This window comes from Panthera tigris, chromosome D4, assembly GCF_018350195.1.
Source record: "Panthera tigris isolate Pti1 chromosome D4, P.tigris_Pti1_mat1.1, whole genome shotgun sequence".
Classification (NCBI taxonomy): domain Eukaryota; kingdom Metazoa; phylum Chordata; class Mammalia; order Carnivora; family Felidae; genus Panthera; species Panthera tigris.
In genome coordinates this window covers 1224510-1252171 of record NC_056672.1, presented here as the reverse complement: position 1 = coordinate 1252171, position 27662 = coordinate 1224510, and the positions used below count along the sequence as shown (strand labels likewise).

The 27662-nt window shown below is 51.3% G+C and overlaps 1 protein-coding gene across 9 annotated transcripts in view; it reads right to left on the bottom strand.

The window, feature by feature from the left end:
* The window catches only part of WNK2 (WNK lysine deficient protein kinase 2), a 130839-nt gene that overhangs the window by 16693 nt on the left and 86484 nt on the right, over positions 1-27662 (bottom strand). For 3 of the 9 annotated variants that reach the window (XM_042963862.1, XM_042963866.1, XM_042963870.1), the window contains 9 exons: positions 19785-20551; positions 19440-19509; positions 17492-17553; positions 16723-17402; positions 14666-14877; positions 13636-13824; positions 12813-12911; positions 7230-7274; positions 5543-5802 (listed from right to left, as the gene is read on the bottom strand). In XM_042963862.1, coding sequence (XP_042819796.1) covers positions 5543-5802; positions 7230-7274; positions 12813-12911; positions 13636-13824; positions 14666-14877; positions 16723-17402; positions 17492-17553; positions 19440-19509; positions 19785-20551 — 2384 coding nt within the window. The remainder of the gene's footprint in view (positions 1-5542; positions 5803-7229; positions 7275-12812; positions 12912-13635; positions 13825-14665; positions 14878-16722; positions 17403-17491; positions 17554-19439; positions 19510-19784; positions 20552-27662) is intronic. The other 6 variants (XM_042963863.1, XM_042963864.1, XM_042963865.1 and 3 more) reach the window with 6 other exon arrangements.

The window sequence follows — 27662 nt, the reverse complement described above, 5'->3', positions numbered from 1 at the left end:
TTCCTTTTCTTTAGGTGTATGTAAAAGATCCCCAGAATAGGCCTCATGTTAGGCCACAAAACAAGTCTTAATAAGTAAAATAAACACAAAATATATAAATACAGTACAAACCTGAAAAGATCCTAATCATACAAAGTATCTTTTCTAACACAATAAATAAAATTAGAAATCAATAACAACAAAATTACTAGAAAACTGGCATATATGCAGAAACGAAACACATACTTAAACAACCAAAGGATCAAAGACATAATCACAAGGGAAATGAGAAAATAATTGAGACAAATGAAAACAGAACATATAAAAATTTATGAGATAAAGCAAAAGAAGTTCTCAGAAGGAAATTTATAGCTATAAATGCCTACATTAAAAATTTTAAATCAATAACTGTATACCATATAAAAGAGAACAGGACGTCATAAAGAAAAATTAAAGCAAATGAATTAAAAACGAAACCAAAAGTTGGTTCTTAGAAAAGATTAACAAACTGACGAAGTTTTAGCTACCAAACTAAATATTTACATGAAATATAAAAATCCCTAGAAACACAGAAACTACCAGAGCTGACTCAAGAAGAAATAGAAAACTGAACTAGACATGTAACAAGTAATGAGACTGAATTAATAATCAAAAACCTCAACAAAGAGAAGCCAAACTTTTAAAGAAGAATTAACAGCAATCTTTCTCAAACTCTTCCAAAAGTTGAATAGGAATAAACTTATTTTTTGTGACCAGCATTTTCTTGACACTAAGGCCAGATAAATACATCACAAGAAAATTATGGACTGATACCCCAATGAATATTGATGCAAAAATCCTCAATAAAACATTAGCAAACTTAATTCAGTAGCACAATAGGAGTATATACACCATGACCAGGTGGGATTTATCCTAGGAATTAATGCAATGGTGGTTTAACATAAAAATCCATGTAATACATCATTAACAAGATAAAGGCACTCAACAAACTATGAACAGAACTCCCTCAATACGATAAAGACCACATATGAAAACCCACAGCTAACATTATATACTCATATACTTAATGGTGAAAGTCTGAAAGCTTTTCCTCCAAAGTCAAGAACAAGAAAAGGATACCTGTTTTTTCCACTTCTGTTCAATATAATATTAAAAACTGTAGCCAGAGATATTAGGCAAGGAAAAAAAAGGCATCCAAACTGGAAAGGAAAAAGTAAAATGATCCTTGTTCAGAGATGACATAATCTTATAAGTAGATAACCCTAAAGAACACACACATACAAAACTAATCCATGAATTCAGCAAAGATGCAGGGTACAAAGTCGGCTGCATTTCTATACACTAACAGTGAACAATCTGAAAAGAAATCAAGGAAACAATTACATTTACAGTAACATAAAAGTAATAAAATGTTTAGGAATAACTTCAAGGAGTTGAAAGACTTACACACTGAAAGCTACAAAACACTGCCAAAGGAAATTAAAGAAGACATAAATAGGGGTGCCTGGGTGGCTCAGTTGGTTAAGCATCTGACTTCAGCTCAGGTCATGATCTCACAGGTTGGGAGTTCGAGCCCTGCATCAGGATCTCTGCTGTCAATACAGAGCCCCCTTCAGATCTTCTGTCCTCTTCTCACTCTGCCCTTTCCCCACTCATGCACTCTTTCTCTCTCTAAAGTAAGTAAACATTTTTTTTTAAAACACATAAATGGAAAGACATCATATGTTCATGGATTGGAAGACTTACACTGTTACCATCAGATACTACCCAAAGTGATCTACAGATTCAATGCAATCACTACTAAATTCCCAATGGCATTTTTTTTTAAGAAATACAAAAACCCAGGGGCGCCTGGGTGGCTTGGTCGGTTAAGCATCCGACTTCAGCTCAGGTCATGATCTCACGGTCCGTGAGTTCAAGCCCCGCATCGGACTCTGTGCTGACCGCTCAGAGCCTGCAGCCTGTTTCAGATTCTGTGTCTCCCTCTCTCTCTGCCCCTCCCCTGTTCATGCTCTGTCTCTCTCTGTCTCAAAAATAAATATACGTTAAAAAAAAAAAATTAAAAAAAAAAAAGAAATACAAAAACCCATCCTAAAATTCATATGGATTCTCAAGGGACCCACAATAATCAAAACAATATTGAGAAAGAAAAACAAAGTTGGAGGACTCATACTTCCCTGATTTTGAAACTTAACTACAAAGCTACAGAAATGAAAACAATGTGATACTGGAAAAAGGATAGACATATACACTAATAAAATACAACAGAGACCCTAGAAATAAACCTTTGCAAATATAGTCCATTCATATTCAACAAGAGTACTAAGACCATCCAATGGGGAAAGGATAGTCTCTTCAACAAATGGTATTGGGAAAACTGGTTACCCACATGCAAAGGCATGAAACTGCACCCTTATCTAACACCACAGACAAAAATTAACCAAAGTGGATAAAAGGCCTAAACATAACAGCTAAAATTATTAAACTCTTAGAAGGAAAGAGGGAAAGGCTTCACAACATTGGATCTGGCAATAATTTCTTGGGTATGACACCAAAGACATGAGCAACAAAAACAGGTAAGTGGTCTTCATGAAAATTAAAAACTTGTGCATCAAGAGACACTGTCCACAGAGTAAAAAGACAGCCCCTAGAATGAGAAAAAGTATTTGCATATCACATATCTGATGAGGGATTAAAATCCAGAATATACAGAGAACTCCTTAAAACTTAATAACAAAGACAAATAATTAAGAAATGGGCAAAGGACTTGAACTGCTGTTTCTCTAAGGAAGATGTACAAATGGCCAATAAGCACATGAAAAAAGGCTCAAATCCCTGATCATTAGGGAAATGCTAGTGAGAACCACAGTGAGATACCACTGTGGTGTCAGGATGGCTATATAAAAAAAAAAATCTGAAAATACAAAGTATTGGCAAGGATGAGGAGAAACTGGAACCCTGTTGTACTGCTGGCAGGAATGTAAAGTGGCGCAGCTACTAGAAACAGTCTGCAATTCCTCAAAAAGTTACAAATAGTATTATTGTATGATCCAGTGATTTTACTTCTGGGTATTCTTTAAAAAGAATTGAAAGCAGGGACTCAAAGAGATACCTGCACACCTATGTTCACGGCAGCATTGCTCACAGTAGCCAATAGGTATAAGCAACCCAAGTGTCCATCAACAGACAAATGGACAAAATGTGGTTATCAACGTACACTGGCATAGTTCTCAGCCTTAAAAAGGAAGGAAATTCTGACACCACTTACAGGACAGATGAACCTTGAAGACGTTATGCTGCGTGAAATAAGCCAGACCAAAAAAACAAGTAGTGTAGGATCCCACTATATATAGAGACCAACAGGAGTCAAATCCATAGAGACAGAAAGTAGAGTGGTACTTTCCAGGGACTGAGGAAGGGGGAGGGGAATGGGAGTTCTTTTTCAATAAGGACAGAGTTTCATTTTTGCAAGATGAAAAAATTTTGCAGATGCACGGTGGTGATGGTTGAACAACAATATTAATGCTTAATGCACTTCAAGTGACACTTAAAGATGGTTGAGATGGCAAATTTTATGTCATGTATTTTACAATTTAAAAAATTGGGGAAAATGAACGACTTTTTAAAAAAACTTTGAAGCATAGCTGACATACAATATTAAATTAGTTTAACATATACAACATAATGAATCAAGATATGTATACATCACAGAATGCTCACCACAATATTACTGATCATATTCCCCATCTACTTTTCTTTCCCCAAAAGAGTAAAGTTCTGCTACAGCATGACTGGACCTTGTAAACACTGTACTAAGTGAAATAAGCCAGACAGCAAAGGGCAAATACTATATGATTCCACTTAAATGAGGTGCTTAGTGTCGTCAAATTCATAGAAAGTAGAAAAAAAGTTAACATAGGCTGCAAAACTAGCAGACCAGAGGTGGAGACTGGAGAGTTATTTCTTAATGAGTTCTCTATTTCGGATGATGAAGTTATACAAACGGATAGTGGTAATGTTCACACACCGCTGTGTATGTACTGAATACTACCGAATTGAACACTTAAAAATGACTAAAATGGTAAATTTTATGTTATATAGATTTACCACAGTAAAAAAAAAAAATGTTTTAAAAAATCCTGTTAAGAATCTAAGCCATTAGAACAAGGGGCTTAGGGAGCTGACAGATGGGGCACAGCCCTGCACAGGTACTCCACGCGCTAGAGTCCAGGTAGCCAAGCAGACTCTCGCCCATTGGGGCTCAGGGAAAAGACCCTCCAGGGCTGTCAACTCTGCCAAAGGATAACAGAGAGTGGGTTTGAGGAGTCAGGGCTGCAGCTGTCAGAAGGGAGCCACTGTCATTCGCCACTCAGAGGATACAGGGAGGCCAGGGCACAGTGTGTGTGGCAGGAATGCGGAAGCTGCCTCAAGCACTGGGGCAGCTGCAGGCAAGACTGAATGACAACTGGGCCAAAGAGCCAGGCCCAGCAAATTTTAAAGGACCAAAAACACCAGAAGTTTGTTCTTTTATCACAGTGCACTTGGGCTAAAAAGTGAGAAAATTAATAACTATATTACTTCAAACCACAGTGGAAATTACAAAATAGTTTCAACTGTAATGCTGTACAGCAAAACCTTTAGGATGCAGCTAGAACCACGAGAGAAATTTTTATAGATTGAATGTCTATATTATTAAACAGGAAAGACCAGTAATCAATGACCTGCACATCTCAAGAAACTTTCTAGAACTTAAACAGTAGCCCAAACATAGAAAGAAGGAAGGAGATAATAAGAGAAACTGGTGACACATAAAGAATACCATCAAAGCCAAAACGACTTCTTTGAGAAGACTAATAAAATTTATGAACTCCTAAGGAAGCTGCACAAGGAGGCTGGGGGAACTCACCAACATCAGAAGTGAAAAATAAGACATCACTGCAAACTGTGAAGACAGGATATTATGAGCAGCTCCACGCCAACTAATTTGAAAACTTAAGATAAATTTAGGTATCTACCAAATGTTAGAAAAGCAGGGCTTAACAGAAAGAGAAAACAGAAAATCCAATCGCACTAAAAGTATCAAAGAAATTGAATCCGTAAGGAAAACTTTACCCTCAGGGGATGGAGAGATGTGTGAGAAACACAGCAAGATGTCAGCCACAGCATGCAGCCAGGGGCAAACTAAAGTTCACTGTGCAATTTCCGACACTTCCGTATGTTTGAAATTTTTCAAAATAAAAGGTCACAGGGGAAACTTCCCCGATTCCAAAACTGGACTCCCAGGCCAGATGGGCTCACCAGTGAACTTTGCTAAACACTTCAGGAAGAAGCAACACAATCTTGCACAGGCTCCTCAAGACCAAGAAGGGAACGCTCTTCCAGGGAGGCTGTCAAGTCAGCCTAGCCCTGTCACAGGAAGGCATCGCACGACAGAGCACCGGATGGCAGTTCCTCACTGTGCCCCACACAGGCTGGGTGCACCAGAACTAGCACCCGACGCCGGGGGCCGCTCCCACCCCGTCTCTTCCGCCTGGGTGGCCTGTGCCCGCAGCACCCCACTTACAGCCCGTGTCTCGCCAGTGGCTGGGGACCAGCCCGCCGGGGCCTCCATGCCGTGTAGCCTCTGAGTCTGCTTCAGCTGGTTGAGCGAGGGCTTCAGCTGGGTGGTCCCCACCGTCTTGCTCGTCCAGTCGTCCACCAGCTTGTGCAGGTCATCCGTGAAGGTGCCTCTCTTGTTGTTGCTGTTGTTCGCCTGTGCCTGGACGTGCAAGGTGGGCTGGGGGCCCGGCTCAGGGCCCGGGACCAGGCTGCTGGTGGAAGACCCTGGGGAAGCACACACATGCCAGGTTGGTGACACTGCACACAGCGCCACCGGCCAGCTGCAGTCTTTCATACAGTGGTCTTGCTTAGGCCAGGCAACACCTTGCTTCAGGAGATGGTCTGCATCTTGGGGCCCGTGTGCCAGTTTTAGACACTTTGGAACATTTTCACAGGCCACAGGGGACCAGGCTATGCTAGGCAGCTGTCACCCTTCTGAGCTGGGCCAGAGGACAGGACCCAAGCAGCTGGCAGGCTTACTCAGCATCCACTCTGTGCCCACGCTGCCTAGGACCCCCAGACTCCTACGTGAGGAGGCTCAGAAAACTGGGGGCAAAATCCCAAGGCCTTTGCGCTCGAACACAAGCACTCCAGGGAAATGTGTCAATGCTGCAGGCTGAGTGCTCGGCCCACGGCAGCTCCTGCTGTCCACCCAGCAAAGGGAAGAGGGAAAATGCTAAATAGGCTGGGTCGTCAGCATGCCTGTGCAAGAATGTTAGTGGCTGAGTGGTTTCGAATTTAAGACACAAAACTGTGCCTCTCCTCACCAGCACATGTAGGGAAGGTATTACTAAAGGGTAGAAACACTCAAAGCCTTCCACCGTGGCCCCCAAGTTTGGAGCCATCTGTGGGGTGGAGCAGGAACCAGGAGGCCCAGCTGCCAGGAAGGCCTGGGGGCTGCGGTTCAGGTGGAGCTTGGTGAAGACATCACACTCACCCACTTCACTGGAAGATTATTTTTAAGTGACCAAAATGGGACTTTTTAATTCTTTTAAATTGTGTCCTGACCCCACCGCAACATACAGTTTCTGGTTGGCAATTCTGCATAAGCCAATTTAAAATCTTTCTGCATTCAAAAAGCAGCATAATGACCATCTCTTCAAACAAGCCGTTACAAAATGTAGTCACAGTAGCTAGCAATGAAAAAGCACAGACACAAACAGTTAAACATTAGTGATGGAATCTTACATACACAGAGCTATTTCTACATGAATGTTTCAGCCAGAGAAGAAAAAAGGAGAAAAAAAAATATGGTGGAAGGTGAGGGTGGTGGGCGGCCCAGGTGGACTGATACCCATTTCATCCGGGCATCTCTCCTCGGGGACACTCATGTTTAGCACTTCAAGGACATACTCATCCCTGCGGTTTTGGAAAAGGAGCCAATATAACGATTGGTGACTTGTGGACATTCTGGGCAAGGAGAGTGCACGTCAACCGGCCAGGACACGCAGACTCTAGGAGCTATGGAGACGCGAGGGGGCGCCCACGGGTCGCTTTCCCTCCAGGCCGAGGGAAAGCGGTGCCCTGGGTGGGTGGGCGCGGAGCAGATGCAAGCACGCCCGCCCGCCGGCCATGGAGCCCCCGATGCGCACTAGCCACATGAAAGCCCATGCGATGGAGAGCGGACAAGGGGTAAAAAACCCGATAATTACGACTGCTGTGCTCTTTGCCTAGACAGAGACGCTTCAGGGCAGACCCTGCAAGGGAAGAAGAAACGACACAAGACCACAGGGTTAGGCAGGACAGCACACACGGGGGACAGGCCACCACACTAAGCACAAGTCATCAGTGTGCAAGGAGGAGCAGAGGCCAGCGATTCAGAGAGGGGACTGGCCACCTGGGCTAACCGGGTGACCGCGAGTCAGTGTGCGGGCTCACGTGAACTTCGCCGAGGGGCTCAGGTGCAGGACCAGGCCCCAAGCTTCAGGTAGAAGTGAGTGTGTCTTTCAAAGCGTATTCAAAAAAAAAAAAAAAAAAAAGAAAACAAAAAACAAAAAAAGCAAAGCATACCACTTGGTTTTTAAACAAAAGGCTTCTGCAGCCCCACTGCAGATCGAGGCAGAAAACCCACTAAAAGTCAGCCAGGAGAGCTCAGTGGAGCCGCCGGCTTTGCCTGGAAGCTAGGCCCATGGGAGGTTTGTTTTCCAAGTGCAAAAAGATACATTGTTTTGCAGGTTTGAGGCCAATCCCAGATCCCAGGCGGCTTCCCTGACCAGACCAGTGGTGGACACAGAGGGCACCTATCTACAAAGGTGGGAATCAGGGCTGGACCCAAGTTTGTGCAATGCTACTGCCTCACCTGGTAGCCCACGTCCACCAGAACGGGGTGAGGCTTGTCATGAGACCACCACTAAGCGCCAGGCCCTGCGGTCCCAGGGGCTGTCCGTGGTGTCTGGCACAACTTGATGGTCAGTGCCCACTTGGAGGGCAGACAAGCTGGCCCTTCAGGGAGCTGGGCAGGCACAATGGGACAGGCAAGGACAGCTCAGGAGTCCCCAAGGTCACTCAGCAAGGCTGCGCTATCACAGAGGGTCTGTGCTCCTGCCCCAGGCCCTTGCCAGAGCAGAACACTTCCTGAGGGTGCCCTGCACCCTTGCCGAGGAAGGTAAGACGCCACCGCCTCTGGGTGTGAGCAGAGCACAAAGGTCGGCCCAGGCTCCAGCTGAGTCGTTCTTTTTTTTTGGTTTATCCCGTGTGTGCTCAGAGGCTGATGTGGTGGAAAGGGAGGTGATGTTCTGGTGGGGTCTGTAATGTGCAAATAAAAACAAAAGGGCTGGGCAGGAGTGGTCCAGGCCAGTCGTCCCTTGGTAGCAGCAGTGAAGGGCCTTTGCTGGTCTGTTCCTGACGTGGAACCCTACTGGGAGCACAGGGCCCTCGGGGGGCTCCACAGCACAAGGGAACGAGGGTCCCAAGCTCTATGACTGTGCGGGGCCCCAGCTAAGGCACAGACGTCCCTGTCTGGATCCTGTGGTTGTAGCTCCCTCTGGGTCTCTGCAGCACCAGGACATGGAATCAATTGGCCAGCCAGGTCCCCACAGCCTGACAGAAGAGGATTCTTTCGGGGATGATTCCCGCCATCCTCATGACAGGAACACTCAGGCAGCCACAGGAGCTGCCTGCCAGGAACCACCAGAGGAAGCCTGGGCCCGTGATCAGGGCCCCAGACTTCGCTGGGAACCCAGAGCCAAGGCCATTGGCCACCAGACACCATGCTCGGACTGGAGAGCAATACTGGCCCACAGAGGCCTCCACACCCTCACTAGACATGGCCCACAGGGACCAGAGCACACTCCCTGCCCTCAAGGTGAACCTTTAAACAAAGACCGACCGGATTCGGCGCCCTTCACGTCAGAGTCATGGCAGCCAGTGCAGTGCAGAGTTGCGGCCAAGCATAGGCCATAGGTCTGATGACCAGCCCTCACTCACACCACAGCCCTGTCCCTCCTCGGGGGTCCCCTGAGTCTCCTCCCCAGTGCCTTGCCCTTGAAGCCCACTACACAGATGGCTGACTAATGTGCCTCCACCCAGCTCTCCTCTCTTCCCCTCCATCAGGCTACAAGGCAGCATTGCAAGGGTGCTGGGGATACATGGGACCCGAAGGAAACCCACAGGGGGCATGAGGGCAGGTCTCCCCTCCCTGCAGGACTACTGTCCTTACCCAAGGTCTTGGGAAGAGCCAACTTCAAGGCCCCAGAACTACTTGGAGAAGCTTCTAGGTGGTTAGGGGTGGAGGTGGAGAGCCACGCAGCCTCTCCCAGCTGTTCTCCCAGGCTTTGAATGGGCAACACACAGGATGACCCCATGTCCTGTCCTCATGCTGCACACACATCCCACTGGGCCAGAAGTCTCATGCAGTGCCCAGGCCTCGTTCAGGAAGCCCCCCCCCGACCAAATCCCTCCCCAGGCAAGGACAACCAGCCCTGCCAGCATCCACACCCTCACCGGGCTTCCAGGCGGATGCCTCAAAGGTATCTGCCACAGACAGATCTCTTAAGAAGTGGGCCAGCCCAGTGGCCATCACCACACTTGCTTTTTACCACAGCATTCAGACAACCGATGAGGCTCACAGGGAGCTTCGGGGACAGCAGCCCCTGCCTGCCACATGACGAGAGGCATGCCTCCCACCCACGGGTCCCTCTCCTGGACCAGTGGCGTTAGACATTTGGATCTGGCACCGGAAACAAAATGAGCAACCAGCACCAAAATGCCACTCAGGGCTTCTTTGGAATGAGCCACCAAGTCCTCATACTGCTGAGCAAAGTGCCAAAACTTGTCCTTGAAGCATGAAACGGGACGCATCCCAGCTCTGCCCTGCCCTGGGGTGACGGCCCCAGGGACAGTCTAGCCTGGGGAGGCCTCCATGGGGGGTGGCCTCCTTCTTGGCTGCCCTCCCCTGCCCGAAGGCCCTCTCCCACACCCCTGCAGCAGGTCCCCCCAGGAAGGGTGAGGACAGGGCCTTGGCAGCCACGCAGTGGCAGCCTCCTCGGGTGTCCCGGAGACAGACTTGCTGTGGCACGGATGACAGGCTGATAGGACACGTGAGAACATAACAAAGCAGACCCCAAAGGTCTGTGTGCAGAGAGGCTCCAGAAGCATCGGCACCTAATCCAGTCGTGTGGACTGGAGCCAGAGAGAAGGAGGGCCAACAGGTCTGACAGCAGCTTCTGACCCCCAGACACTGCTGCGACCCGACCAGAGCCTCTGAATCCCAAAACATGCTCCCTGAGTTTCCCCAAACCTTCCATCGGCCACATGGAGGGGTCTGCCCAGGGCTTCACCCCATCTGTGCTGCCGTGGGCCCTTCCCTCCCAACAGCGGGCCTGTCCACGTGCCCACCCGAAGCAGTGCCCAGGATTCGCTCTCTGCACGCTCTCCTTCCTGGGGCTGAACACCTGTCCCATGAGGGGTCCCCTCCTAGTCACCTGCAGCTGCCTGCGCCTCCACCCCTGCTCATCTCTGACCCAGCCTGGATGCTCTCATGGTCTCTGAGTGTCACACAATTGGGGACCTTCTTTGTGTACTTCAGAACTTAACCAAGATTTTGTTTTCCTAGAGCCTGGTCTCCTATTCGGTGCAAGGCGGCAAACAGAAAACCTCTAGCCTTCATCTCTTCCTGCAGGTCAGGCCAGATGAGCCCACAGCTGCAGCCCTCCCCCTGCTGCTGACCTGGACTCCAGGACCAGGCCCCCAGAGCGGGCCCCACCCTCAGGGTCTTCCCACAGCCCTGCGCCTCAGACCTCCTCTCTGCCACCTCTCAGCCCTCAGGGCTGCGACCAGACTTTTTCCTCCAGACTTTCACAGGTGCCTGTGGTCTCCTCAGGCCTCCGAGCTCCCTAGTAACCCAGGAACCAGCCAGCTCCAGCTCCAGGAGTAGGCTGGCAGGCTGGGCGGACACCAGGGCACTGGGCATGGAAGGACACACCTTCACATGCCCCCAGGGCCAGGGCCTGTGGGGGCCACACCGTGGCCAAGACAGCAAAGAGCTCAGCCAAGGAGTGCCTGCAGAGGGCTGTTGTGAAAACAGCAAGGCCACTGGGCCCAACCACCTAAAATCAGGTCCACCCAGGCCAGGAGCCCCGTGTGCCACCAAGCCATGCCTCACATGTCCCTTTCCTCTTAGCCACAGAGACGGAAACAAAAGCTAGACCATTTGTCCTTGCTGTGCCTCCCCATTTTTTTTTTATCTTGGAATCATAACAGTAAAACAAATGGAAACTCTTAAAAATGAATGCAGGACCACGTGGGCACAAACCTTGAAGGAGCACGTGGCACTTGATCACTCACACCAGGGGACCCCAGGGAAAGCACCACCTGCTCTAACCTGCTTCCTGTGTCCGACCCACATGTTCCCAGCAGGCCGTGGTCAGTCATGTGACCGGGATATGCCTGGGGACCCATGTGCCCTGATGCCATGGTCTCAGGAGACAGCCACGCACACTGGGACAGAAAAGAGCCAGCAAGTGATGCAGGGAGCAGGATGCACTCAGACCTTGCCCTCCCCTGCCCACCACCAGCTCAAAACCAACCAGCAGCTCAGGTGGGGCACCTGTTACTAAACAGTCCCTGGGAATCTCTAGGAGGTTCTGTGCCTCTACCCTGTCCTGCCTGGGGGAGGGGGACATGGCCCCTCTGATGGGGACAAATGCCCACTGTGGACGTGGCCTCAGGTCCTGACAAACACAATGTATCTTTATTGTACCAGCAAAAAGCCACGTGCCCCAAACCAGCATTTCCACCATTTCCATTTGATAGAAAGCTTAATTTTTGTGTTCAGAAACAAAAACCTGAAAACCCCACAGCTTTGGATTCATTTTCCAATTGTTCCAAGGGATGAAGTAATTCTGGATGGCCCTGAGCAGATACTCCCTTCCCGGACAGGAGTCCTGGGTGCCAGCAGGGCATCCCAGGAGCCAGAGGGTGACCGGGACGGAGGTTTGGGTGAGCACAGCCCCGAGGAGCTGGGTAGCTGACTTCGTGTCTGAGGGCTGTGGGAGGAGAGGGCACACCAAGTAAAGTGCTCCAGCTAGAGACCAGGAGGGGCCAGGCCACAGAGACAGCCACAGTGGAGGCTGGGGCTTTCTGGGGACGCTGATGGGTTCCCAAGGTGACCGGAGTGGAGGGAGGGGTGGGCCCACCTAGCTGGAGCACCTTTCTCTCAGCCTTTGCACATGCAGGGCGTGGGGGTGGGGCAACAGCAACGAGTGCTGTGTTGTGGCCCTCGCACAAAAGTTACACCCTCCGGTGACCTTCTAGAACTGTCTCCGCTCACTACATGCATGTCTTCAGAATCCAGACACGTGTGAAACACACCATGCGTCTAGAGAAGGCCGGGGTTGTCTTTTTGTTGTCACTGGAACTGGGGACAGCGGACGTATATGTGCACCACAATCGCAACAGAAATAAAACTACGTCCAACATAAAAAATAAGTTAAACAAACGAGTGAGGAGAAAAACGCAGAGCACTTTGGGGGTCTGGGGGGCCAGGTGCCCGAGGCCAGGAGTGGGCAAGCCGCCGCACATGCTTTTAGTGCCGGCCATGAGCCGAGGGCATGCACTGGCGCTTTCTGGGGCCGAGAGGGTGGGTGCGGGCAGGGGTCTGTGTTTGATATTAAGTAGGTGACTTCAGTGGGGAGGGGGAGGCAGCCTACAGAATGTATGGAAGGCAATGAAGACAGGGAGGGGCGGGGAGAAACCAAGGGCCAGGAGGTGATAAAATACAAAGAACAAATACAGACAGATGGACACAGACACGGGTCCACTGAGGAATCGAGCGCGAGGTTTGCTACTAGACTTATAGGTCAGTCTCTCAGACGTTGGGTGGTAAACCGTCCAGCCTGCAAATGAATATAGAGGGAAGAAAACAAAGAGACAGGCATCAAGTACAGTCTCTGGGATTCCTGCTACACACCACCAGCCACATCAGCCTCGTCACTTAGCATCCACGGCTCCACCTAGCCCAGCCCGGAGGACCACAGCCGCCGACCACGTAATGGAAAGGAGGCACCGCTGGAGCACAAGAGAAGCGGACCCTGGGAGAGCGGGCGGGGCGGGCGGGCGGGCGGGGGTGGGCGCCAGCAGCGGTCACCGCGACTTCTCTGGACAGAGATGGCGGGGATGGAGCCCCTCCTCACGCGGCTACTGCGCCCACGGCCGAGGTGACGAGCATTTCCTCCTCAAGGCGGACTCCCAGCTCGAGGGGCCGTGCCCTCATCCCCCTAGCCGTCCCTCCTGACGGAAGGACCCGTGTGTAGTGGGCAGCGGGGCGGGGCAGGGCAGGCCGGGGCCTGGGAACCGGCGCAGAGCACGCACCCCACACGTGACCAGGGGGTCCTGGCGCCTTCCCCGGGCCGGCTCTAGCAGAGCACGCCTCCCTCTGAGCCTTACACAGCGAGACTCGATGATGGGTGGGCTACCCACTGTCTTTACTCAAAGGCTACCTCTACGGGTTTTTATCCTCGAGAGGCTGTGGGCGGGCCTTGCCGCCGCTCATGCCCCTCTGACACCACAGGGGCCCTACGCAGCTAGCGCATGCTCAGAGACGGGCAAGCTGGGAATCACCTGAGCCATGCGCTCCGCCTCCGTCAGTGGCTAAGCCGGAGCAGATGTCTGCAGACAGGGAGGCCCGCACCGAGCAAGGCTGCTGGGTCTGAACTGCCTTCCCACACGGGTCTGAAGCTGCTTCGGGCCCTGCCCCGGCTTGGGCAGGGTCCTTAGCAGGAGGGGCTCTGCTGCAGTCTGACAAGTGACCTGGGGGGAATAAGGGGTGACAGGCACAGTGAGGCGCTGCGGGTCAGACCAGCCAGCGCGGGGTGCATCTGTCCTCCCTGCTCGTTGCTGGGTGACCTTGGGGAAGTGGAGTCCCTGCAGGCACTGGGCACGTGGCCCGGTCACCCGAGCGCGGGCGTCAGGAAGATCAGAGAAAATGACCACAGCCTCCACCAGTCGCCAGCACTGTGCAAGGACCACGGCACACCAGGAGAGGCAACCAGGGCTCAAGAGGCCTGTACGACCTGCTCACTCTGACTAGTTTCCACTTGGCTTTAGGAATCGTCCTGGAATTCGTAGAATTTGCGTAACTCTTCTTGCAGTTCACGGACACGCACCCCGTGGGTTATCCGTGATACCGAGAGGGTGGGCTCACACTCCGCTCTCGGCTGGCTTCCCACCTGGCACACACCGGGGATCCCAACTCACTGGGTTTCCAGCGCACCCTCGGTGCCCGGGTGTCCTCCCCAGCCCCCCCCCCCCCCAAAACCACCAAAAGGCAGCTGCTCCACCCTCAATTGACCGGTGCCTGAGAAATGGCCAGAGGAAACGCCCCGAGCCAGGTGGCACCCTGCAGGGAGGTGGGCTGAGGGGGAGAGACCCTGAACCGCCTCCTGCCTCATACGGGAGTCCCCAGGCAGCCCCAGAGCAGGCCTGCGCACTCAGGGTGGGCCTGGCGACACCCCGGCCCTTCACACCTACAAAGGCTTCCCGCTCCAGTGAAAGGAGATCGAAGAAGTGCTCTTCTGGGTGCGGGCGCCTGCCTCCCGCCTGCCCCACTCGGGTCCCGGCCCCAGCCTGCCGGAGCCGGGAGGGCACAGACCTGTGCTGGAGGCCACGACCTTGAGCTGCTGCACCAGCGGGTTGAGCAGCTTCCCTGCCTTCAGCTTGCTCCTGCTCTTCCTCCTGCGGCCGGCGGGAGGGGCCGTGTGGAAGAGGCCCAGGTTGGGGGGCAGCGGCTTGCCCAGGCGGCGGTACAGGGCCTCGATCTCCTGCTTCTGCTGGCTCTGCAGCTCCGAGATCTCCTTCAGGTGCCTGCGGGAGGGGAGGGAGGGCGGGTGGGCACCCTGCTTGGTTCCGGCACATAGGCCCATCCAGGAGAGCCCTCAGGGCATGGCAAGGGTGTGAGCAGTGGGGCTTCAGGACAGATGGACCACGTCGAGGAAACAGGGGCACTGAAGACCTTGGGTCTCCATCAGGACCAAGTGGGCCCCACCGGGGGTCTCCTGCATGAACACCCCCAACACCACCAAGAGGTAGGAGGAAGAGCCCGAGGGGATTCGAGGGTTCAGGTGTCTAGACTCGTGACGCTGCCACTTTGAGTGGCTGGGGAGCGGGACACGAACAACCCCACACATTTACGCTCGCGGTACAAACCGGACACCCAAGCCCAGAGGAAGAGCAAACGATCGGCATTCGGAACTGAGAGGCTGCCTCAGCACTTCCAGCAAATAAATGGCACCTCCTCTGAGTGGGGAAACCGTAGGAGAGGCATCACAGATGAGAACATGTCCACGTGAGCAAGGGTGGGGACTCCCAGCACAGACACCACCACCCCCTGGCCACACGGGTGTGAGGCTGCCATGAAGACACAGGTGCAACTACTAGCTGTGGGCAAGGGAAGTTTCTCGAACAAGCCAGAGAAGGACCCTCCTTGGGGACCCGCTGGGCCAGCCGCCAGCCACTGCTCACCTGCCCACTCACCCGCCTGCATGCCATCTGGGCCTGATGCCAGCCCCTCTGGGCCTGATGCCAGCCCCTCAGATGTACGATGGGCCTGGCTGCCCAGGCCAGGGGCCCAGCCCCTCAGCCACAGCCCTGACCCATCTTCTGCTGCATATGGTTGGACAACGGGAAGCAAGTTCTGATTTCACTATCTTCAATGCCTGCCAGACCTCAGAAAGATGACCCTAGCCAGCAAAGTGCTGTTGTATCAAGTTAGCTTCTGAAGGGGTGATATTTTGAGGTGACACTGTTGAAGGGCAGGGGGATGCCTCAGGAGGACCTAGGGAGACCCCCAATCTGAGGATCCTGCCCCAGGGCCTGCAGCAGGTGCCTCAAAGCCCAGGGCCCCTTCCCAGGCAAGAGCCTAGACTTGTTAGCCCTGATTTCCCTTCCTCAGACTACCCAAATTCCTCTCTTGGAGGAACCTCTGCAACTCACCCCACTCCCACCCCAGGCCCGGCGCCCTCCTTTTCCCCACCCCTACACAGCCCCCCCCCCCCCCTGCAGAGAGGGCGGCTGCCTCTTGGTTCCCCTTACTCTTGCGGCCCGCAGGCTCCCAGGGCAACCATCCCCCAGTGAGAGTGTACAGAGGAGACCCCCCACACGCCCCACAAGGACACACTGTCACTGGATCAGGCACCCCAAATCTAGTGGCTGCTGAGTGCCAGCACTCGGCTGTCAGCAGGTCTCCTATGGCTGGGCCCAACTCAGTGGCTGGGGCAAGTGGGGGAGGGTGAGGCAAGGGGGGGGCGCAGGTGGGAGGAGAGTAAAGCAGGGCCTCAGCAGGTTGGGGGGGTGGGGCCGAGGCAGGTAGGAGGAGAGTGGGGCGGGGCCTCAGAAGGTTGGGGGTGGGGTGGGGCCGAGGCAGGTGGGAGGAGAGTGGGGCAGGGCCGGGGCAGGCATGCTGAGGTAATGTGTTGCTCTCTCTCCCCAGGGCTTGCACAACCCAGCAGAAGGAATTATGGGACGGCAGAAGCCTGTGAGGCTTCTCTCCAGTATCTGCCACTTCTGCGCAGTGTCCCCAAAACAGTGGAGCAAGTCACACTCGCTGGGGGAGACAGTGAGCCCAGTGAGAGCTACCGCAGGAGACCAGGGTCCGCAGCACAGGCAGCACCGCTCCCCGCCCCCCCCCTGCAGCCACTTCTCAGGACCTACTTCTCCCGCAGACTCTGCAGCTCCTTCCTGATATCGGCGTCCTCGATCTCCGAGTCGTTGTCGCTGCTGATGTAGGACGACTGGGAGTGGAAGGAGGTCACACTGATGGTGGGCACCTTCACGCCCACTCTGCCGGGCGTCTCCGGGCCCGGGGAGCCAGCCCGTGGGGACCTGTGCAGGAAGGCGGTGGCCTTCTTCACGAAGTCGCTGGCCACGCCACTGCTGCTGGGTAGGGAGGCGTGCTTCTGCACAGGGGGCCGCCTGCGCGGACCCTCGTCCCCGGAGTCGCTGGACACCGGCTCGCCCACGCCGACCTCGATGGAGGAGGCTGTCTGCGCCCTCCGCACGGCCAGCTTCATGTCGGGGCTGTGGGGGGCCTCCTCCAGGTACACGTCTGGCGGCGCCGAGTACCGCAGGCTGTGGGGGGAGCCCAGGGTCCACTCGTCCTGCGTGCTGACCACCGAGAACCGGCCCACAGTTTTGGCTGGTGAGCTGCCGTCCTGCTGCCCTGGATGCTTCTGTGGGGACCCTGCGGCCAGAGTGCCCTGCGTCTGCAGGTGGCTGGCCCGGCTGTCTTCCGTCTGCATCCCCAGTGTGGGCCTGGCTGAAGTTTCCCCCGGGACCCCACTGCTCTGGTCTGCGGGCTCCAGGAGTGCAGGGAAGGCAGAAGCAGGGGCATCCTGGACAAGGAGTGGAAAGGAGAAGTTTCCACCACACAACAGCAGAGAGGAAACCCCACCAGCCAGGTGCCTGGGAGAACACTCCTTACCTGGGGGGCACCTGGCGCCGGGGGCAAACCTGAGGTTGTCACTTGGCTCAAAGATGATTCTGCTGTAGGAATGTCAGAGTCGTTACTGGGTCGGTGCGGAGGGCAAGGGCAGGAGTAGGTGCCCTCTAGCTGAATTGGATCAGTGGAAGGGAAGCCCCCCACCCAGGGCAGGGGGATGTACCTCACGTGCTCAGCAGCTAGGAAAACTATAAACACTCCAGGAGGCCCTGACCCCATTTCTTGTTAGGAGACACCCAATGACTCGGGGAAGGGAGGAGGGTTCAGCCTGACACCTCTCAGGTCCCTGGAGGCACCTGCTTCAGAACCTGGGGCACTGCCCCACCCTCTGCACACCTGATGGCCATCACCTGTGCCACCTGTCACTTCTAACACCTGACAGTGCCAATCTGTGTCACGGGTCATCTCTGCACACCTGATGTCACTACCATCTCACCTGTCATCTTTATACACCTGAAGGACTCCCCATCAAATCCGACGATAAAAGGGCCTCACGAGGTCCTGCATCAATAGGGCCAGTTCTTAACTCTATGGCTCAGCGTCTAGGGAAGGCCCGCATCATCTGAAGCTATCCCAGCTTCCCCATCTACAGAGCATGGATGCAGGGTGGTACTTCTGACCCCCTTTCCCAGGACCACCGAGTGGTGGAGCAGGAGGAGCTGACGTGTGGGAGACTGGCCCAAGCCGGGCCCGCACGTGGCAAAAGCAAGCCGCAGGCAGGCAGGGGCTGTGTCAGCCCACAGCCAGACTGACGTGCTTGCCGCAGGGGTGAGAGCCTCTGGCAAGGTTGGGGGGGCTGCTGCTGCAGATTCCCAGGGAGACCCAGACCCAAATGTCACACACCCCCAACCTACAGGCAGTGCCTGATGCCCCCCCCCATCACATCCCTGCAGTGGGGGATCTGCCCTCTCTTTGCACACCTCCAGGCACAGGGGTTCACTCTACACTCCCTGTTTCCAGACAGCTCTGACCACCAGAAATGCTGACCATGTCTCCTTACGGTTCCCCGACAAGCTCTGCACTCTGTGAGGAGTGGGCTTGGGAGTGGCTACAGCATTTGAAGTCCCTGATGCCACAGAAGGGACCCATGGTACATTTCTCATGCACAGAGGTCAGAAGAGGGAGCAGGCGCTCAGGGACAGCGTCTTACTTTCTCCCTCGGAGCATTCCTGCTTGAACCTCCGTTTCGCAGGTAAACACGTGCTGGGGTTTCTGACTCCTGTGCCAGCTGTCCCCATCCCTCGACAGTGTGACACCTATGAATGCAGCACCCAGAGGCCCAGTAGGCCACTCCCCTCACTCTGCCAACTGGGGCCTCACCTGCCGCTGACACAAACCCAGGGTCCTGTCACAAGGTCAGCTGGACCTTTATCTTGCTGATCTCCCGAGGAATCCCAGGCCAAGAAGAAACCCCACCTCGGAAGGTCAGACCCACCCCCTTGGGTTGACACACAGGTGTTCAGGTAATGAAATGAGAACCACAAGAGCTCCCACAGAGACCCGCAGCACCCAGGAGGCTCAGAGGAAGTTCCACAGCAGGAACTTGCTGGCCCCAGGCCGGCAGCTTCCACGGACAGCTGGAAACGCTCAGCCCCAGCCCTGCACTCTACCCAAACAAGCTCCCGCATCTTGTAACCTTCTAAAGAACACGGGGCTCAGGGATGCCTGCCAGAGCGCATGGAGAGCACTGGGCAGCTGGACAGTCCCTGAGCACCACCTGACACCCAGCCCAGCTGTTTCTACAAAGGCCTTTCTCACCTTGGGGCCTGAGCATGTGCTCTGTTAGAACACAGTGGGCTTTAACTAACGCATCACGACGGGCTCCCACTATGCCTGAGTCCCACCCAAGATGCTATAGGGATGAAGGGTAGAGACGCGGGATGCACCTTGAAAGCACTGGGGGTCTGGCAGGTGACCTGGGGCTCATTACCTGTCAATGGCGAGGACCCAGCCTGCTCCAATGCAGCCCCCAGCCCAGGGGCTGTTTCTGACTTTCCCGGCTGGTGGAAGAAAGGGAGAGAGCCGTTAAGTCTCTCCTGGCGTTGCGTGCAGAGACCTGCAGATCCCCTCTGTATGAAGGCTGGGCTCCTCCCCAGGCCACCCTGACCGGGGCCGTCCAGACCAGGTCCCGACCTTGCACACACACTCCCCAAGTCCCCAGATGAGCCACTTTTTGTAAAACATGGGGGTGGACCTGAGTGTGGGGCGGCCACAGCCGACTGAGGCAGGTCTGCGTGCCTGGGGTGCTCGCCACCCTAGTAGGGCCGGAACTTACCACGGGCTGGGGCTCCAGGGTCAAGTCTCGGTCCCCCGCCTCCACAGGGGTCCCGGCAGAGGCTGAGGAGGTGGGCACGTGCTCCTGGTAGAGCAGAGTTCGAAGCTTCTCATCTAGGCTCTTGATGGTGCTGTCCACAAAGCCCACCCTGGGGGGAGGCCCCTCCCCATCTGACTCCAAGGCCGAGGGTGGCTGGGGGGCCCCAGTGGGCCCCAGTGGGGGGCTGGGGAGCTGGGGAGTGGCCAGGCTGATGGCCCCTACTGCAGGGGGCAACGGGGGTAGGGGCTGACCCAGGGTGGGCTGAGGGGTCCCACTGGGGGCGCTGGGTGCAGGGGCTGGAGCCTGCAAGGGCTCACCCTGGGCCATGGCCTCCCTGGCTGAGGTGGGCTCTCCCAAACCCGAGGGGTAGCGGGGGGCCTCCAGAGGTGGGGCACAAGGCCCCCCACCTGCACCCAGGGGTTGTGCAGAAAGCTGGGTGTCTTGAGTCTCTGCCAGTGGCTGGGGGGTCTCACGCTCACTGGCCATCCCCTGAGAGGTCCCTGGGCCCCCTGCCTGCACAGCAGTCCCCACTGAGGGCTCTGGCTTGGGGCTGGCGGCTGGGGTGGCCGCATCCTGGGGCAGAGCAGTCACAGGAGGGGAGGATGGCAGCAAAGGGGCCGGTGCACCGCCAGGGGTGTCCCTGGGGCCTGTTTGGCTCAGATGCTGTGGACTGGCTGGGAAGCCGGATTTTTCCTTTAAGGACAGCTGGTCTTTACAGGGCGCTGTGTCTAGAAGAAATAGGAAAATGCCTCTGTACCAGCCTACTCTGGTGTTGTTCACCTGGCACTTCCCTAGCCAGAAAGATGCCTTCTATGACCTGCAGACCCCACATGCTGGTCTTCTCTTCTCCAGTGTGCCTGACTTCTCCCCTCAGGCCCCCACACCAGCAATGCCCCCCTGCCACCCCCCACCCCTTCCCTCTGGTTGTTCAGGAGCACTCAGCCCTCAGGCACAACCTGCCCCCACCTGCTGGGGGTGTGGCACGAAAACATGCCTCTGGTATGCTTCCCACCAGCCAGTCCACAAACTCGTAAGATGAGCTTATAAAAGCACAGTGCCTATGCGAGCCCCACACACTCGCTGCCTCAGAGGGAACATGAACCTCCCGTGAACAGACCCTGATAAGGTCAGAAGCACGCGACACCAACGCCAGCGTCCTCTGGAAAGGGGTGCTCAGGGAGGAGCTGACGGGAGGGAGGAACCAAGCAAGGGACCCCGGCTCCCGCCCAGGAACTCCCAGAGCTTCTGTGTGCTCCCGAGCCTGGGAATATGCAGAGAACGTAGCCTGTCCTGTTTCCCCAACTGACTTCTCCTTTGAGGCTACTCTTCTTTACTTAAAATTGCATCAAACTAAAATGAAAAGCTTACAAAAATACAAGGGGGTAGGGGGAGCGCCGGGATCCCACACCCCCAGACTCACGCTGCCCCCCCCCCAAGCCGATGACAAACGTCCACATCTGGTTTCTTCACGGCATTGCCCCACAAACACGTGCTCTGAACACCACAGCTTAGTTCTAACTTTGACTATTGTATCAGCAGACTCCTGTATACTCTTTCCTGTCTGGCTTCTCTCACCATTTTATCTGGGAGATGCGCCCACGATGCGTGTCTGCATAGTTTCACTCCCCAACTCCCCTATGACTCCTGTGCCATTGTGTGCTATGCACTAGCACATAAGCGTGAACACGCCAGTGCACATGTGCTGGGCCTACACCCCAGACGGGGCTGCCGGGTCACAGGGGCCTCAGCCTTCAGGAGCCACGAACCGGCTTCCCTACACACCTGTGCCAGTTCCCCTCCCAGAGCAGCCTCCGTGCTCCCACACTCCCAAGTCATCCTGGGAACTGTAATAGGACCTAAAGTGGTTTTATTTGTTGAGAGAGTGAGTGTGTGAGCTGGGGAGAGGACAAAGGGGGGCAGGGGGAGAGAATCTCAAGCAGACTCTGTGTTGTCAGCACAGAACCTGACGCGGGGCTCGATCTCACCAACTGCGATATCATGACCAGAGCTGAAATCAGGAGTCAGATGCCTCACTGACTGAGCCTCCCAGACACTCTGTGTTTGTTTTTAAGTAGGCTTCATGCCCATTGCTAGTCCAACATGAGGCTTGAACTCACAATTCTGAGATCAAGACCTGAAATGAAATCAAGAGTTGGATGCTAGGGTGCCTAGGTGGCTCAGTCAGTTAAGACCTACTCTTGGTTTCATCTCAGGTCATGATCTCATGGTTTGTGAGTTTGTGCCCCACATCAGGCTCATGCTAGCAGAAGAGGCTGCTTGGGATTCTCTCTCTCTCTCCCTCCCTCCCTCCCTCCCTCTCTCTCCCCCCACTCACGGCTCTCTTTCAAATAAATAAAAAAAATAAAAAATAAAAAAGAGTTGGACGCTTAAGCCATCCAGGCACCCCTCCCTTTTTGTTTTAAAAACATTCCTATCATCACCACTTAGCAGTCAGACCATTCTTGTCAATCAAGATGTGGGCATACCTCTGGGTGCTTCTACTCCCTTGTTCAATGTCTACCCCTGTTCCAGTACCACAGTGTTTTCTATAGTTGTGGGTTTACATAATTAGTCCCAGTACTCAACAGAACACTTTCCTTCCTCTAGAGGGTATCTCGGTTTTTCCTGGCTTTTGCATTCCCACAAATACCATACAATCAACTTGTCAGTGCCCATTAAAAGTCAGAATTTTAACTGAGACCACAATGAATCTGTAAATCCATTTGGGGAAAAGTAATGTGTTTACCATATTGAGTCTTCTAATCCATGAACATGGTATATATCTTTTGATTCATTTCTTAAGTTTCTCTCAGTGTTTTAGTAAAGGTCTGGGGTATAAAGGACTTATTTTGTCAGAATCATTTCTATTTCATGTTTGCTATTACTATGTTACTACAAATGGAAATGTAATAAATTTCTATTTACTAACTATTGCTGGTATAGAAAAACTGTTGCATCTAGTTACCTCACCTAAATTCACTTATTAATTTTAATATTTTCCTAAATTTTAATTTCCATGTATATAGGCACTTTGTCAACAAATAATGATAGTTTATTTCTTCCTTTCAAATCCTTATAGCTTTTTAAAATAATAATTAAGTGCCATTAGTCAGAGGTAAAAATGAAATAATTACTGCAAAAAAAAAAAAAACCCACATGATAATTTCCACCTCAGAGTGGGAAAAGTTTTACAAACATATTCCTTGGAAAGAATTATAATCTGACCCAAAACAATAATTTTATAGCAAGGGCTTCTTAGTAAAAGGTTGTTATCTTGTTCTGTCCAAATGCTTAACAAAAAGTAATGTTAAAAGAAACATCACCACTTACGGAACACCAATTTATAATTACATTGAAAAATCAGAATAATCACTCAGCTCTGAGCATCTATTATGTGGCATTCATTATGTATTTAATTCTACTTGAAGAGTGATTACTATTGGAATTGAAAATAGAATGAAGCCTACCTTAAGTTGGTACCAAGCCAAAATTTACTTTGGAAAACCTTGTTTTGAGATTAATGACATTTTTTTTCAAATGAAAAATAAAGCTATTATACCATTACCATAACCTCCATAAATATTTACCAAAAAAAAGGGAAGCGGCTCTTAAACTTAGCTGCAGACTGGAATCACCTGGAGGAGCAAAAGGTGACACTGGGTCCCCTCTGCCGAAATTCAGATTTCACTATAAGAAGCAGACTTCTTCAGTCCTGCTGCTTTTCTATTATTTTTTCCCCTTTCTCCTCTTCCTCACCCTTGCTCCCTGCCTCTCTCCTTCTCTTCCTTCCTGATGTCATACCCCACACTGCACCAAGACCTCCAGTATGAGATGAAAATAAATGGTGATAATTGGTATCTGTTTTCTATCTCAAAAAGAAAGCATTCGAGGGGCGCCTGGGTGGCTCCATCGGTTAAGTGTCCGATTTCGGCTCAGGTCATGACCTCACGGTTTGTGAGTTCAAGCCCTGTGTCGGGCTCTGTGCTGACAGCTCGGAGCCTGGAGCCTGCTTCGGATTCTGTGTCTCCCCTGTCTCTCGGCCTCTCCCCTGTTCATGCTGTCTCTCAATAATAAATAAATGTTAAAATTTAAAAAAAAAGAAAAAAAAGAAAGCATTCGACATATCACTATTAGAAACACTTGCTGTTGGGGCACCTGGGTGGCTCAGTCGGTTAAGTGTCTGACTTCGGCTCAGGTCATGATCTCGTGTCCGTGAGTTCGAGCCCCGCGTCGGGCTCTGTGCTGACAGCTCAGAGCCTGGAGCCTGCTTCGGATTCTGTGTCTCCCTCTCTCTCTGCCCCTCCCCCACTCGTGCTGTGTCTCTGTCTCTCAAAAATAAAATAAAAAAGAAATACTTGCTGTTGGGGCGCCTGGGTAGCTCAGTCGGATCTGACTTCAGCTCAGGTCATGATCTCACAGTTTGTGAGTTTGAGCCCCGCATCGGGCTCTGTGCTGACAGCTTAGACCCTGGAACCTGCTTCTGATTCTGTCTCCCTCTCTCTCTGCTCCTCCCCTGTTTACTCTCTCTCTCTCTCAAAAAATAAACATTAAAAACTTATTTTAGAGAAATAGCTGCTGTTGTTTTTAAACATTCTTCATCAAATTAAACTAATTCATCTTTATACTTCTCTTTTTATTAAAGTCATTAACAGGCTTTGAATCTCATGAAATGCTTTCTTCCGTCTATTGAGATGATCACATGCTTCTCCTTTAATCTGTGCCTCTGTCAGCCACCATTCCACTCTCTGGTTGTATAAATCCCCCCCCCCCCGACATCATACAGTATTTGTCTTTAGCCCTCTGGCTTATTTCACTTAGCATGATGTCCTCCACGTTCATTCATGTTGTCACAAATGGCAGGATTTCCTTGGTTTTATGGGTGAATAGTATTCCATTGTATATATTTACATTTTCTTTATTCATTCAACTGTCAATGCTTAGCTTACTTCCATCTTGGCTACTGTGAATAATGTTGCAATGAACATGGGCGTACTGCTATCTTTTCAAGATAGGGATTTCTTCAGATCTATACCCAAAAGTGGGACTGTGAGATCATATGGGAGTTCTATTTTAAAATTTTCAGTAACCTCCATACACTTTTCTATAATGGCTTAACCAGTTTGTATTCCCACTAACAGTGTACAGGGTTCCCTTCTCCCCACATCCTTACCAACATGTGTTATCTATGGTCTTTTTGAAAAAAGCCATTCTGAAAGGTATGAAACGATATCTCATTGTGGTTTTGATGTGCATTTCCCGGATGATTAGTAATGCTGAGCACCTTTTCACATATCTGCTGGCGATTTGTAGGATTTCCTTGGAAATAACATCTATTCAGACTCTTTGCCCATTTTTATTTTTAAATGTTTATTTTTGAGAGAGAGAAGAGAGAGAGTGTGGGCATGTCAGGAAGGGGCAGAGAGGGAGAGGGAGAGAGAGAAAGACAGAGAGAGAGAGAAGTTTGAAGCAGGCTATGCGCTGACAGCAGAGAATCTGATGTGGGGCTCGAATTCATGAGCTGTGAGATCACGACCAGAGCCAAAGTCAAAAGCTTAACTGATGAAACCACTCAGGCGCCCTCTCTGCCCATTAAAAAAAAAAAAAAAAATTTTTTTAAGTTTATTTATTTCTGAGAGACAGAGTGAATGGGGAAGAGCCAGAGAGAGAATCTCAAGAAGGCTCTGTACTGTTAGCACAGAGCCCAATGCAGGGTCCGAACTCACAAACAGTAAGATTATGATCTGAGCCAAAACAAAGAGTTGAAGGCTTAACTGACTGAGCCATCCAGGTGCCCCTGCCATTTTTAACTGGATTATTTGAGGGATCTTTTGTTTTTGCTATTGAGCTGTGTGAGTTACTTACATATTTTAGGTATTAGCCCCTTATCAGATATATGATTTGCAAATATTTCCTCTCATTCTGTAGGATGCCTTCTCATTTTGATTCTTTTGCTGTGCAAAACCTTCTTAGTTTGATGTAATCCCACTTATGATTTTGCTTTTGCTGCTTGTGTTTTTAGTGTCACATCCAGTGTCAAGGAGCTTTTCTCCTGCTTTCTTCTAGGAGTTTTATGGTATCATGTCTGAGAAGTCTTTAGTCCATTTTGAGTTGATTTCTATAAGTGGTATGAGATGAAGGTCCAATTTCATTCTTCTACATGTGGATATCCAGTTTTCCAGAATCATTTCCTGAAGAGACCATCCCTTCCCCATTGTGCGTACTTGGCACCTTTGTCACAGATTAGTTGATCATCTGTGACTAATGACTATTACATTAGCCTGTGTCTGTTTTTATGTCAGAACCCAACTATTTTGACTAAAGTTCTATAATACAGTTTAAAACTAGGGAATGAGATGCCTCCAGGTTTCTCATCTCGAGATTGCTTTGGCTGCTTGGGGTCTTGTTATTCCATTCAAATTTTAGGACCGTTTATTCTATTTCTATGAAAATGCCGTTGGAATTTTGACAGGGATTGGACTGAATTTATAGATGGCTTTGCATAGTATGGATATTTAGCAATATTAATCCTTTCAATCCAAGAACATGGGATGCCTTTCCATTTATTTCAGTGTCTCATAGTTTTCAGTGTATATAGTTCTTTCCTCTCCCTGGTGAAACAGATTCCTAGATATGCTATTGTTTTCGATGCTACTGTAAATGGAATCACTTTCTTTATTTTTAAGTTTATTTTGAGAGAGTGTGTGTGAGCAGGGGAGGGGCAGAGAGAAAGGAAGAGAGAGAAGCCCAAGAAAGCTCTGCACTGTCAGCACAGAGCCCAATTTGGGGCTTGAACTCAAACCATGATAGCATGACCTGAGCCGAAACCAAGAGTCAGACACTTAAACGACTGAGCCACCCAGGTGCCCCAAAATTGCTTCCTTAATTTATCTTTCAGGTAGCTTGTTGTTAGTACATAGAAATGCAACTAAATTTTGCATGTTGATTTTGAATCCTGCAACTTTACTGAATTAATATTCTAACAGGGTGTTAAAAAATTTTTTTTAAGCTTTATTTTTGAGAGAGCGAGCGAGAGAGAGAGTGTGAGTGTGAGCGGGGGAGGAGCAGATAGAGGGAGACACAGAATCCGAAGCAGGCTCCAGGCCCCAAGCTGTCAGCACAGAGCCTGATGCAGGGCTCGAACCCACGAGCTGTGAGATCATGACCTGTGCCGAAGTCGGATGCCTAAACCGACTGAGCCACCCAAGCACCCCTCTGTGGGGTTTTTGATGGAATCTTTAAGGGTTTCTATATATAAGATTATGTCATCTGCAGAGACAATTTTACTTCTTTCTTTCTGATTTAGATGTCATTTGTTTCTTTTTCTTGCCTAATTGCTCTGGTTAGAACTTCCAGGACAATGTTAAATAGAAGTGATGAGTGGGCATCCTTCTCTTGTTCCTAATCTAAGAGGAAAGGCTTCAGCTTTTCACCACAGAGTACGTTAGCTGTTGGCTTGTCCTATATGACCTTTATTATGTTAAAATACATGCTTTTAATATCTCATCTGTTGTGATTTTTATCATGAAAGGATGTTGAGTTTTCTTAAAAGCTTTTTTCTGCACCTGAGATGATCCTATGATTTTACCCTTCATCCTGCTGACGTGGCGTATCACATTTATGATTTGCTTATGCTGAACCACCCTTGCATCTCAGGAATAAGTCCCACATAACAGTTATGATTCTTTTAATGTGCTATTGAACTCAGTTTGCTATGATTTTGCTGAGAACTTTTGCATGTATATTCATCAAGAATACTGGCCTATAATTTTCTTGTGGGGTCCTTGTGTGGCTTTGGTATCAGGGTAATGGTGACTTGATAAAATGAGTTTGGAAATGTTC